The 13,983-nt window shown below is 48.2% G+C and overlaps 1 protein-coding gene across 7 annotated transcripts in view; it reads left to right on the top strand.

Annotated features, from left to right (window-relative positions):
• Positions 1-13,983, top strand: part of ZFHX3 (zinc finger homeobox 3) — a 549,811-nt gene that overhangs the window by 460,452 nt on the left and 75,376 nt on the right. For all 7 annotated transcript variants that reach the window (XM_041125823.1, XM_041125824.1, XM_030024386.2 and 4 more), the window contains one exon: positions 9,278-9,509. In XM_041125823.1, coding sequence (XP_040981757.1) covers positions 9,278-9,509 — 232 coding nt within the window. The remainder of the gene's footprint in view (positions 1-9,277; positions 9,510-13,983) is intronic.

The raw sequence follows: 13,983 nt of genomic DNA, 5'->3' as shown, positions 1-13,983 counted from the left end.
GTGTGTAGTGTGAATATGAGTTCAACCTTTCTTGGCTTTTGTTTTCTGTTAATCTCTGTCATTTTTTGCCCACTGACCCTGAGGGACTGTGAATATGTGGGGATGCTGCTCATCACAGTCTGCATAAACAATGTCCTCGTTAAGAGCTGATCGGCTTAGCAAGGCCCCACGAAGAAGTTAGCTGCCAGAGCCAAGCAGAAGCTGGGACTGTTGCCTCCCTCTGGGCTTTAGCCCCTCCTCATTAAGCAGGTCCAGGCTATTGATTGGGAGCTTGTGTTTGGAAGAGTCTTACTTACTCCATGCATTATCTTGACAGATTGATCAGACCTGATTGAGAACCTCTTAAAGGAACGAACAGCTGTAATGGGAAAGTTGGACTCTGTCATCCGTTAGGATGATTCTGGGAGCGAGAAGAACGAGGCTGACATCTTGGAGCAATTGTATTTACAATTAACATGGCTGAAAACGATTGCCTCTATTGATCCCCCCTTCCTGCAATTACAGCCCCATTGTTTACATTCCAGCACTTCGGTTATAAAAAGGAAATTCAATAATTATTGCATTATTTAAAGTTAAAGTGCCACAGAGTTTGCTGGCTACGCTTGCTGGTTGATTTAACGTTCAGTAAAATCCATGCTGAGCTCTCCATCTTTAGGCTGAGCAATATTTGGCTTTTAATGAGACTTCAAGGGCTGGTGGACCAAACTCAGTTTGCTGGGTGGCTGTTGGGGTCATTTATGGGGGAATCCAAAAGCATTTCAGCATGGCAAGCACCAGCCTCGTGGCCAGCAGGGACAGCATCTGTGGTCCGTAGCTTCTGCCTGGGTGGGACCCCGTGGGGATGGCTCCTGATCAGCTGTTACTTGGAGCTGCTGAGAACTTTTGTGCCTCATACATTATTACTGACCTTTCCCCAGGTATGGCAGGTCTCTGCTCAGCTGCCCTGTGTGTTGCTGCTGGGCTCCTCTTTGAGGGAAGTCCTTGGCCTTGCTTCCCTCCCGCTTTGCAGCATCGCAGTTGGGGACTTATTGTGTGATGATCGGGGGCTCCACGCAGCTGTGCTCGGTTCTGCTCAGAGGCTCCGCGCCTGCCTGCCTGGGGTTCGCAGTGTCTGTGTTGGCCCCATCATTCACTTAACACCAGGCAGGGTTGGAGGGCATGCAAAATACAGATTTGGAAGGGGAGGTATAGGGATTGGCTGTTAATTGGGATGGTTGGCGCTGTTCTTCAAGCCTTTCTGTGTGACTCAGGGACCTGCATCAAGTGTCTCAGCCTCTTTGGTGGGAGGGAGTGCTACATTTCCAGCCTTTCGGAAAGAAAAATAAAGATCAGAAACCAAAAAGTAAATAAAAATCCAGATTTGTTGCACAAAGGTCAACTACAGGCCAGTCAGTCTCACCTCTGTGCCCAGCAAGATCATGGAGCAGATCCTCCTGGAAACTATGCTAAGGCACATGGAAAATAAGGAGGTGATTGGTGACAGCCAGCATGGCTTCAGTAAGGTCAAATTGTGCCTGACAGATGTGATGGCCTTCTAAGACAGGGTTGCAGTGTTGGTGGATAAGGGAAGAGCAACTGACGTCATCTACCTGGACTTGTGTAAAGCGTTTGACACTGTCCCACACAACATCCTTGTCTCTAAATTGGGGAGACATGGATTTGATGAATGGACCACTTTCTGTATAAGGAATTGGCTGGATGGTTGCACTCGAAGAGTTGTGGTCAACAGCTCGATGTCCGAGTGGAGAACAGTGACGAGTGGTGTTCCTCAGGGATCGGTATTGGGGCCAGTGCTGTTTAACATCTTTGTCAGCCACATGGACAGTGGGATTGAGTGCACCCTCAGCAGGTTTGCCGATGACACCAGCTGTGTGGTGTGGTTGACGCGCTGGAAGGAAGGGATGCCATCCAGAGGGACCCTGACAGGCTTGAGAGGTGGGCCCTTGCAAACCCATGAAGTTCAACAAGGCCAAGTGCAAGGTCCTGCACAAGGGTCAGGGCAATCCCAAGCACAAGTACAGGCTGGGCGATGAGTGGATTGAGAGCAGCCATGTGGAGAAGGACTTGGGGGTGTTGGTTGAAAAGAAGCTCAACATGACCTGGCAATGTGCGTTTGCAGCCTAGAAAGCTAACCATATCCTGGGCCACATCAAAAGAAGCGTGACCAGCAGGTCGAGGGAGGTGATTCTCCCCCTCTGCTCTGGAGAGACCCCACCTGCAGTACTGCATTCAGCTCTGGGGTCCCCAACATAAGAAGGACATGGACCTGTTAGAGCAGGTCCATAGGAGGGCCACGAAGATGATCAGAGGGCTGGAGCACCTCTGCTGCGAAGACAGGCTGAGAGAGTTGGGGTTGTTCAGCCTGGAGAAGAGAAGGCTCCGGGGAGACCTTAGAGCAGCCTGCCAGTACCTAAAGGGGGCCTACAAGAGAGCTGGAGAGGGACTTTTTACAAGGGCATGTAGTGATAGGACAAGGGGTAATGGCTTTAAACTGGAAGAGCGTAGATGTAGATTAGATATAAGGAAGAAATTCTTCCCTCTGAGGGTGGTGAGGCACTGGAACAGGTTGCCCAAAGAAGTTGTGGATACCCCATCCCTGGCGGTGTTCAAGGCCAGGTCGGATGGGGCTTTGAGCAACCTGGTCTAGTGGAAGGTGTCCCTGCCCATGGCAGGGGGGTTGGAACTAGGTGACCTTTAAAGGTCCCTTCCAACACAAACCATTCTATGAAAATCTCCTTGTCCTCATCGTGTGGTGGTGTTTTTAAGGGCTTGGGTGATACTGAGGAAGCTTTAGCTGGAGGAGTGATGCTCACCATGAGGCCATTCCAGTTACCACAAGCTAAACTGCAGAAACTTCTGAGCATGTGAGTCTGAACTCCACAGTCAGTAAGCTGCGTGAAGGAGCTGTTACACAAGGAGCCAGGGAGGCTGGAAGGAGGGAAGGGTTTTGTAATGTTACTTCTTCAGAAGCAGTAAACAATTGCAGGACATTGGTGGAATACGAAAGAGCATGAGTTCATCTTTTGAACCTGCTGTATGGAGAATCAATTTTTTCCTCCTTTCAAAACATCTGGGCCAGGGGGTGGCTGCGAGTGCACCAGTCCTTTCCAGCGCATAGCCAGCATGTGTTCTCAGTGCGTGCTGCGTCCACCCTGCGTCTCCCTCAGCTCCAGGAAATTCCAGCCAGGGCTGCAGGTGTGAAAGTAGAGCAAGATGGATGGGCCAGCTCTGACTTTTATGGAGTACTTGGAACAGCCTAGGATCAGACAGCTGCATCCACATGACTTTCATTAAAAATTCAGATTCTTCTCTTCCAGGTTTGTGTGATTTATCTCATGCAGCAGATCAGAGGCACATGGGGGCCAAGAGATGCTTATGAGGCTTCTGAGGTCTGTTGCAGGGTCTGGTCCCTTTCCATGATGACCTGTAGCCTCCCCTTCAGCTATGGTGTAAGGGTCGTGTCTCATCTAGCTCCCCGGGAGTGCGTTGTCATAGGCATGGTTCTTGCTGGCATGCGAAATAACCAAGCCTGTTACTAATTACTCGTGTCTGACTTCACCCTGAGGAAGAGTCAGTCCCTGGGCATCCTTCTGTGCTGAGGATGTGCTCATAGGGCTGGCATGCCTCCAGCACCTCCTCCTGAACACGGCACCGTGTGCTGGTGTTGGCTTTCACAGTAACCTTGTGTGGCTCCAAATCTGGCGTAACCTCTGCGGTGCTCCCCTGGTTCTGTGTGCCACCGTGAGCTTAACAGGGGTCCCGCTGGCTCTGGGTCTTGTCACTATTGCTGGTCAGCTATAGGTGCTCACAAGAAGAACTAAGAGCGGTGCAAGTCTGCAGTGGTGCTCCCTTCTGTGGCTTTTGTAACCCTCCAGCAGTTTTTTGGCTCTCTCTTCCTCAGCTGCATCTGTCAATTCTTTTAAAGCACTACTAATTTTACCCATTCTAACAGAGCAGATGTCGTGCTGAGTTCAGTGGTAAGAAGAGTGTTACATGTGGAAAAAACCTCCTCCAAAGATGTTCAAGACTGGAAACTTTTTCTTAAAGAAGCTCTTGGTAGTTGAGTGGCCTCTGATTTTGTGGCAGGGTTGTCCCGTAATGTGAGAGCCAGCTGGAGAAAGTGATCAAAAGTTATTTGGAAGAGATTTCTCCAGTCTGTTTCTCAATTATCCATATAAGCAAAAAAGATGTTTGTGTAAACAAGGGGGTGGTGGACTCGCTTTGACTGTTCCCGTTAGCACTCTTGCACAGATCTCAGATCAGTTGTTTTAGGATCTGGGTCACTGCTATGGCTGGTGATCCTGTTAGCCAGCTGTGGTGAGGAAGGGTTTTCTGTCTGTTAGTGTTGGTTCTCTGTTTGCTGCATAGAGTTCAATAAGATTATTTTCACATGAAAATGCACACATATTTCACATTTTCACATGGGTTTTGGCTCCCAGGCCTGTTTAACTTCACCTGCTTTTCCTACCTACAGACACCTTGATATGTGCAGGAAATCCTTGTGCACCAGAGAGGGGAGCAGGAGAGCACAGGCTGCTTGTCGTTGGGGACAGTTACGGAGTTTCTTTCTACTGCTTGTTGTCATTTTGAGGTCTGCAGAAGAAGGGGGCCGTCCTCGAGCCTGCAGAGAGTTTTCTCCCATGTTCTACTCCTTTTTGTACCGTCGGGACTTCCTGAGGGTGGAGATGGGATCTCACCACTTGCAGAGATGGTTGGTCTTACAGCTCGCCGACCAAGGGCTTGTGAGATTCCCACTGTTGTCAGTGTGGGTTCATCCTGAGCAGCTTTTAGGGCCCTCCAAAGGGGGAGCTTTGTACAAGGTGAAGTTAAGATTGCATAGAAATTGGGCCTATTTTCTAATGAATAATAAACATCAAAAGCATGAGATAGTTCAAAGTGGTTATTGCATCTCCCTAGTGAGCTAGGGTTACAGTTCAGATATCCCCCAGAACAGTATCTGACCCACTAAACATAGCAAATAAGATTTGGAAAATAACATTGGGCTTTCTGGCAACAGAGCACTATAGGGAGGATTATCTGTTCATGTTACCGTAGGAATCGGGCTGTTTACACGGTGGCTAAAATAAACTTAATACAGAAGAGGTTTTGAGCAGATAGAGATTTAACATCTTTTAAAATTTAAAAGACATACAAAAGTTTTTAGTAATCAGATTAAATGGTGAACCTTAACTACAGTAACACCCACAAAGGTTTTCAGCAGGAGAATTCATTATTTGTGTAATAGCAACATGGATCCTCAGTCCTGGTTACAACAGTCTCATCTCCGAAGAACGTAGTCTGAGTACATGGCATGGGGGTGAGGAGGACTGCTTGCAGTCAGACAGATTAATACAGCTGTCGCATTAAATTCCGCAATTATTGAAAAATACTGTGGGTGAGGCAGTGTTAGATGAGGAAAAGAGAGATGGTAAAATAAACAAAGTTTGGGGTACGTGAAGGATGGAGGTGCAGAGAAAGAAAAACTGAATATGGCGTCATTCCTTACTTTGTTTAAAAATCAGATTTCCATAGTCATACACTGTGAACATTTATTATGCTATTATTTATCAGAAGAAAACAATTCTGAGCCAGATGTTAGAGAGCGAGGGCTGGAAAGTCAGCCCATCGGTCCGGCGTGAGTCAGCTCGTCCCAGCGCATGCGTCCTCGTTTGGGCTCGCGCAGGCGCTGCTCCGCGCCCACGCCCTCCGCACCCCCTTCTCCTGCCCTTCTCCTGCCCTTGCTGATGGCAGCGCTGGTGGGAACACCGCTGGCGTGCAGTCGCCTCTTTCTCCCTCCTCTCGCATTTCGGGGGCCGAGGGCCGTGCACAGTGCGATCCCCAAAGGGACTGATTGCTGTCTGCTGGCCCCCAGCCCTCTGCGGCACATATAAGCACAAGTTAGAATTTTTCTCTTGCGTATTTAAACCGTCTTGTGTTCAGGCCCTCCGAATGTGCTGACTTCTTTGAGCCAAACCCAGAGGAAGGAGGAGGTCAATATGCAATTCTCCCTAAACCAGCCCAAAATGCTCATCGGGCGGATCACGTGGGACAGGGCTGAAGCCATCCTGGCTGCTGGCATGAGTGTGGCCGCACAGCGAGCGCAGTTTGGTATGGAGTCACCCCGAAATAGGGTTTTCCTCGTAAGAAGCTAAAGGAGAGGCTCCGACTGCCGCCAGCAGCTGGCGGGGTGGTGGTTGGTGGGGCCGGGCTGGGCCGGCTGTGCGGCAGCGGCTCTTCAGCGGTTGTTCCCTGGCTCAGGAGTTTTGTTTGCCGTCACGCTCTGGAGCGGCCGTGCCCAGGGGAGACTGCCCTGGGGTGCACGGGGCAGAGCCGCAGTGGATAGCTCTTGATGTTGAGACGGAATTGCAAAACCTGGGGCGTTTGTAACTGGTGAGGGACTGGCGTTCCGCAAGGAAGAGGTCTGTGGTGAAGGTCGGGGGCAGGCAGTGCAGGGGTTAGGGCAAACGGAGGAGACAAGGTCTCTGAGCAGGATCCTCCTGCACTAGTCGGTGCGCCACGGAGCGAGAGCGCAGCTTTGCCCGGAGACCGAGCGCTTCCGGAGTGGAAGATGAGCCGGATTTGGCTTGATTTGTGTGCAGGAATAGGTGTTGTGAGTGGCACGGTGTTGTGCTGCGGTTAGGGTACGTACAGGAACAGCCCGCGTCCCCCTGGGAAGCCGTACTTGTGAGCCGTATGGTTTCCATCAGAGCGTTCCTCTGTCTGTTTCTGATTTAAAGTGGAGCTTTGACTAAACCTGATCAATATTTTGCATGCCATGCGTGAAGAACCAGATGTTGGAAGTTTCCTATCGTTGAGAGGGAGGGGGCAAACACCCCCCCAGACTTGCAGAAATCAATGTTTTCTGACAGAAGTTGGTTGGTTTTCCTAGGAACAATATATTCCTTTGATTTTCAAGTTGATTTGTCTTCTAACAAGGTTCTGGTTTAATATTTTGAATTTGTTTTCTGTGATTCGGATAAATTCTCACAAGGGGAAAGCATAACAGTGTGATGGACAATAACTACATGTAGCTGTCCAGCGTTTTGTCACTTCAAGCAGCTCACAGCTAGTATTTGCTCGTCCATCACATTGTCTTATTCTGGCCTGCTCCTTTCCTCCATTGGAAGACTGACATGAATCAGAGGTAAGCGTGCAATGTCACGCCATGTCCGGGGTGGACTTGGTGCTGTTGGCACCCTCAGGTCTTGACTCCTCCAGCACAACAGGCGGGTGAAGCTGACCCAAGCACAAGGGATATTTGAACATGCGTGGAGCGGGAGCAAAAGAACAGCAGAAAATAAGACACGCTTATTAAACTGTTTAAAACAAATGTTTTCCTAAAATCCTCTTTTAAATGAGAGCAGTACAGACTGTGCCCCTGGTTCCCACAAAGACCATGTCCTTAATATTTTCTTGAACTTGTGACCAGATTTTTCTCACTGAGGGTTTCCTCTGCCTTCTCACAGAAGCTGCTACTGAGCCCGTTGGCACTTTCTGAGCTTGAACGCGGTGTTTGTAGGGTGGGGTCTTCTCCCACACGCCTCTCGACTGACGGAAGATGGAGCTTGCTGTGCATCTCCTGGAGCGAGACCCCCAGCCTGCAGTGAGATGGGGTGGTGGGGAGGTTTTACTGCTGAGACTGGATCGAAGCAGGGCAGAGCAAGGCTGGTTAAGCCGGGCCACGTGAACCAGTCGCGTGGCTCTTGTGACTGGCTCGCTAGCCTTAGCTTTTCATGTCTTAGGCCATTTCTCTTTTTCTGGCTCAGGAAGAGGGTAATGCATGCAAACAATAGAAATGAGAAGAAGAAGTAGTTCTTATGAGGGAAAACAGCAAAAAAATCTTTTGAGGGCACCAGTGGGATTAGTGCCCTAGTGGATTCTTCAAATATTACAGTGAATTTAATTAAATACATTGCGATCCCAAAAGAGGCTAGTCTAATTAGCCAGATCTGGAATACATTTATTCTCTTCCCTCACCCTTCCAATCAGAAGCCTCAGCATCAGCTCCTATCCTATTTTTAATCATTCCTAGACTCAGAGGGCTCTCCTTCCTCTGTGTTAGCTAAGCACACAGCGCTGGGTAATATGTGTCTTTAATCTTATCTTAGCTGTAACTGAGATAATACACGTCAGAATTTTTACCACAAGGTCCTGGCTGCACATAGGCAATATTTTTGATTGACAAACCTTGAGATCATGTCCAAATCACCTTACTTATGCACCTTGGGCGAAGTGCTTGGGGAGGAAAGAGTTTCATGAGATGACCCAGAAGACAAGAAGAGGTCTTGAGGTTGGACAGTAGGAGCTGGCAGGGATTATTGCTTAGCTGAAGTGTAGGTGTGTGGAGGAAACACGGAACAGCCTTCACTGAGGAATCTTTCATGTCATTTGACTTGGGTGTCCATTTTTCCTCTACTTGTGATAAGCCCTTACTGTGGGAATTAGGAAAGTTACTGTGAACTCTCAGCCCTGACGCTGCCTAAACTGAATGGAGGGCGGCTGTGCCGTGGCAGCCAACGTAGCTGTAAGCAGTGAATTCTTCCCTCTGGTTTTAAGAAACAATTGCTGCATCCTTGGGATCCATGACATAAAGAAACTATTTGTTTCCCTGGTGGCATGGATCTCTGGGCCAGATGATTGATAGATTTTGTCAAATAATCAGGGTATACTACTCTCAAATTAGCTATATTGGCTGCTATAGCACAGCTTCAGAGGGTGACAAGATTTTTTTTCCAAGTGCTAACCTCTTGCCTAGATGCCAGGGAGCGGCATGCTGGGTGATGGATAGGATGGCACACGCTCTGCTTCCATATGCTGTATCCGGGACCTCTCGATCTAATGGGTTCATTGTGTTCTAGGATTGCTTTGGTTTTATTCTTCTTAGTTTTCAATGAGAATTTATCAAATTTAATTTTATATGTTTGACATGAAGTTGGATCCCCTCCCAGGATAAGCTTTAAATATGAAAGAATTAGCCATGCGTAGGTTGTGAGTAGTTGTTAATGTTGGATCTGGTATTTTCTTTCACTGAAGGAGATGATCTTGCCTATCTCGATTTTTGCTTCTGTGCTCATTTCAGTATGTTACGTTTTTCCTGCTTCTAAGCAGGAGAGCGCGTGGCACCTTGAGAATAAACAGGCTTGATCTTACTGTGTCTTTGTCAAAATGTGGCTTCTTACTTAATTCCCAGGTGGCTTTTAGCAATTTACAGTGGACTAACCCAGGGAGACTGGAGATGATAAAGGAAATTCACATCTTTCTACTTTGTTCTTCACAGCACCTTCAGCATCACGAGAGCGGGGTTGAGGGTGAAAGCTGCTATTATCACTGTGTCCTCTGTAACTACTCCACCAAGGCCAAGCTGAACCTTATCCAGCACGTGCGCTCCATGAAACACCAGCGGAGTGAAAGCCTGCGTAAGCTGCAGCGCCTCCAGAAAGGTCTGCCTGAAGAAGAGGAAGACCTGGGACAGATCTTCACCATCCGCAAGTGTCCAGCTGCTGAGGCTGGTGAGTGCTGCCTCCCTTGCATGAACAGGGTCGGGCTCTTGGCTCCTCTGCGTCACAGGTTTTCAACAGCAGCATCAGACCGTCTGTGCAGTTTCATGGCAAGCTCAGTGACTTCCTTGTTTCTCTTCCCTGCTGTGGGGATGATGCTTATTGCTTATGAATAACATGTTACGGAAGTCCCGGCTGCCCTGAGGTAGGACAGGACCCCTGTTGTACCTGCAGTGTCCAGCATAGCTCTGCCTCACGGGGCTTGTGACTGGTGGCTCTGAAGCACCAAATACTTACACACGTGCTTCATTTTGTACTTGTAAGTGGTCCCCTCTGTTCCAGTGGAGCTAAACGCAATTTTGACATGTAGAGTGTGTACGTTCGTTCACGTTAGTGTCTTCAACAGTGGAATATTGTATAAGCATCTAAAGATACGGTCACATTTGGACAACTCTAACAAGCTAGTGTACTATACTTTTTGTAGATATTTTGCAGTGTGTCAAGTGATGTCTTGAGTGCCCGAATGAACCTGTCCCAGCTTGTTCCTTGATTTCTAGTATTTCAGCCACATTGGATTGGGAGGAAGAGCTGGTTGGAAGGGGTGAGCAGGAGAAGGGGTGAGTGTTCTTCTGTTTTCCATGTCTCCTCTTGACAGGGTGGATAACATGAAGGGCTCGGATGAAGCATTTGCTCATACAGAAAGGACAGATAATAGGAAAGGGATTGAAGTTGTGAATTTAGCAAGAGAAAATGTGCCTTAACGGGGACAGTTAGGCTGGGCAAAACAGAAATTGTACCTTCTTTAATCATTTAAAGGGTTAAGAAGTTTTTTATGTTAGGAAAAAGCAAGATCTCGTGAAGTCCTCTTTGGAGGGAGGAGGAGGAGAGCCTGCCCAAGTTGGCTGGTACATGTTCTGTCAGGGAGGTGAAGATGCTGGAGCTGGAGGGATGTCAGTGAAAACCTTCACAACCCTCCTCTCAGCTTCAGCCAGGACTTTCCTCCACAACTGCTGTTGAAATGGCTAAATCTTACAGAAGAGTGCTCTGAGGAACTGGCATTCTGCAATTAATGCACATAGAGACAGGGAAGGTGATCTTAGCTTCAAGGCGTTGAGAAAGGAAAGCAGCACCAGCTGGAGGAGAATACCCGTGGGTCTTAGAAATGTCTCTTGAATTAAGACCTGGGTTGCGTTGCTGTTACACATGTTAGTAACGAGGATCTGAAGTACTTGCAAAACACCCGAAAAGTAAAACAGGAGACTTTTCATTAAGAGTTAAATTCAGTTTCATGGAAAAAAGTGACCGATCTGTGAACTCAGCAGCCCAGTGGAGTCGAGGGCATGGAATATGCTTTCCCAAAGGTCACGGTGACAGTGAAAGCGTGCTGTGGTTGCCACACCATCCCGGAGGGGACAGCAGCTCTTGCAGCCATTCCGCTTCTCTACAATGCTCCGTTGTAGAAAAACAGTCAGATTTCGAAAGGATATGTTGACCAGTGTTGTATGGTTTGTGAGTTTTCTTAAAAGCAGAATGAACAGAGAGGAGAAACCATCTGTGCCCTTTTGTGATATACAGAACAATCTTGAAAATCTTTGTTTACTTTAGAAATTTTTGTTTACCTTGTCTTTTACTTTAGAAACCTTATCTTTCCCTGTACGTCCACCAGGATTATGACATTGCAGGTACTGAGAGTGCAGAAGCTGACTAGCTGAGAGGCAAAATGGTTTGTTGACCATTTAAAAAAACATGATTTTTTTTTAACTAAAAGTCTTGAGAAGTCACTGAAAGGAAATCTCAGTTTAAAATTACTTAACTTTTTCAAATGGCTTAAGGTAATTTCCTTCAAGCTCGTTGGCTCTTCAGCAAAAACTGACAGCAAACAAGACACTAAGACTTTATCATATTTTATTTCAAAGGTTAAAAATACAAGTAAGAATAAAACTCTGTAGAATGCAAAGTGGGGGAACCTCTGATCTGTTTTGCAGGTCTCTCTGACCTGAGATATTTAATTTCAAACACTCTTCCAACCCATTGTTGAGCAAGACTAAGCAGGCACTCCTCGCTGGCGCACTGGTGGCTGCAGGCACGAGGCACTGCTCTGGTTATCCCTGCGGTGACAGGAGTCGGATTTGGGTGAGAGGCTGCAGTACACCCATGGGGGAGAATGGATGCTTTTGTCTCCCGTTTATTCTGATCCCAATACAGTATCAGAACATCAACTCGAATATAAAGCGGGGTGGCCCTGTCGCCCCAGGCCAGAGGCTGGGCTGAGGACATACACCGGGGGAAGGTGCATCGGCATACCGCAATGTGGAACCTGGCAGCCCTGGCGGGTGCCGATGGGTGCCCGGGCTGGTGCCTCTGCTCCCGAGCATCAGGGCAGGCGGGGGCACTGCCCGGCACCCAGGGGTGGTCCTCGTGGCGGGCAAGGTCAGGCTCTTGCAGGGCACAACAATAATTTGTTTCTCAGCTTCGATTTATTCAGTGTAGTTTCTTCACGCGTAAAAAGATCTGCCTCAAACAGGCTGATCCTTCCCTTTTTTCTGTGACATTTAAACTTTCAGTGTTATAAAATGCTGCTGTTACTTATTATTCAGCTGGCTGTTGTTTTTCTGTAGTTCTGGGTGTCAGCAATGTGCAGCAGGAATACGCACGTACCTAGGCTTAAATTCACTCTTCTGATGTGTTTGTTTTTTCTTGGTTTTGAACTTTGCCGGTGTGTTTGGCTGTTAGACCGGTTCAGGAGAGCAGCACATGCTACTCAGTGAGGCTTCACTGACGGGTCTTCCCAGCACAACGCTGCCAGCGTGGGGAACACTCTTCCTTTGTGGCAGGGCTGCACTTGGGGTTTGCAGCTGGCTCTCCGCATTTCTTCCTCCTGTATAATACAGTGGTGTCTCTACTGTATCCCCATTATGTTTTTTATTGGTTTTTTCTGAGGGCTAGGTGGACTTTCCTTGCTGCCTTGTGATGAGGAGTCTCTGGTGGTAAGAGATAACACAAGAAAGTCTTCCCTGTGTTTCGGACACCTTGAGCAGAAAGTGCTTTTCTGATCTGTGACATGTCTCTGTCAGGGGGCCCAAAGGGATAGTGACTTTTTTGCTGGTTTGCTGCATTACAAGTGCAGTGGTTTGTTTTGATGCTGCTGTTACTCCCTGGTAATCATCGCTGTGATTCTCTCTCCCCTTCTAGTTAATTATATTTGTTTTGAATTCCGTTTACCTACAAATACAATACCAGCTTGCGTTTTTTTCCAAAGTGAGTACCCTTTTGTTATCACTGCTCTTTCTGAGGACTCTTAAAACACTTCAGTCCTTGCCGCTTTTCTACCTTCCGCAAAACTCCTCGCTGGGAGGGTGGCCCAGCCCTGGACTGGCTGCCGGGGGAGGTTGTGAAGTCCCCGTCCTGGGAGGTGCTTGAAACGCGACAGGCAAGGCTGAGGCCCTGAGCCGGACCTTGACTAGTGCCCGTCTTCTCTCCCTGTAGAACTGCAAGTGCTCAGAGCAGGGCTGAGCTGGCAGAAAACCGTTCCCTTCTTGTGCTGGTCTGTTTTCTTGCTGGGCTGGCTGGCCAGCTGCTGGTTTGCCTCAGCAGTAGTAGGAAACATCATCCCTGCCCTTGCTCTTCGGTCTGGTGTGCTGTGACTGAGAGCAAGCAGGCACGAGGGATCACGGTGTAAGGGGACGGTGGGGTCCAGCCTGCTGCTGCTGCTTCCAGGGCAGACCCCTGGGCCAACCGTGATCCAAGGCGACGATCCTGCTGCTGGAGACCTTTGTGGCTTTGCTAGAAATGCTGAGAGATTCTTTACTGCTTTTTTCTTTCCTTAACTTCATCCAGTTTGTGCCAATCTCCTCATGCCCAGCTTTACATAAAATTGCTGGTTGCAATAAGGAGAGGTAGCTCAGCCTTGTGTTAAGTGGGACTGCGCAGACCGAGTGAGTGGAGTTGCCTTGTTCCCCTTCCCACTCCATCCTGTGTGCTCTGTGGCAGAGAGCAGGTGCTGGGGTTAAACACCGTGTCTGTCTGTGTGTACGTACTCACTGGTGTGTGCAAGCATGTAGGAAAAAGCATGGCTGTCTTTGGGGTGGTGTGTAGATATTTGCTTGTACAGATGCATCTCAATCTGTTGGAAGAGAGTGTCTGATCATACCTTAATTAGTCCTCTAACAATCTACAAAGGTCAGTGCCAATTGCCTGTTCATTTACATTCATAATTGTGATGGTTCTTGATTGCACATTAGTTGCAACTCATTCCCTCCCACCCCACAGAAAACACATGCAGCAGCCTAAGCAACAGCCTGGTAGACACAAGAACCTTTGTCTCTGCTTGTGCCAGCAGCACAGCCTTCACTGAAACTTTTGTGTCTTTTATGGAAGAGAGCTTTAGAAGCTACACTCCACTTCCAGTAAAGGAATGATGAAGTCGTTGGCAGAGAAATTATATGGACATCAGGCAAGAAACACAATCCTCCTTGAACTGGATAAT

Source organism: Aquila chrysaetos, chromosome 9 (assembly GCF_900496995.4).
Source record: "Aquila chrysaetos chrysaetos chromosome 9, bAquChr1.4, whole genome shotgun sequence".
NCBI classification, from domain to species: Eukaryota; Metazoa; Chordata; class Aves; order Accipitriformes; family Accipitridae; genus Aquila; species Aquila chrysaetos.
Note: the sequence above shows the minus strand (reverse complement) of the source record. Positions and strands in the feature narration are given on the sequence as shown.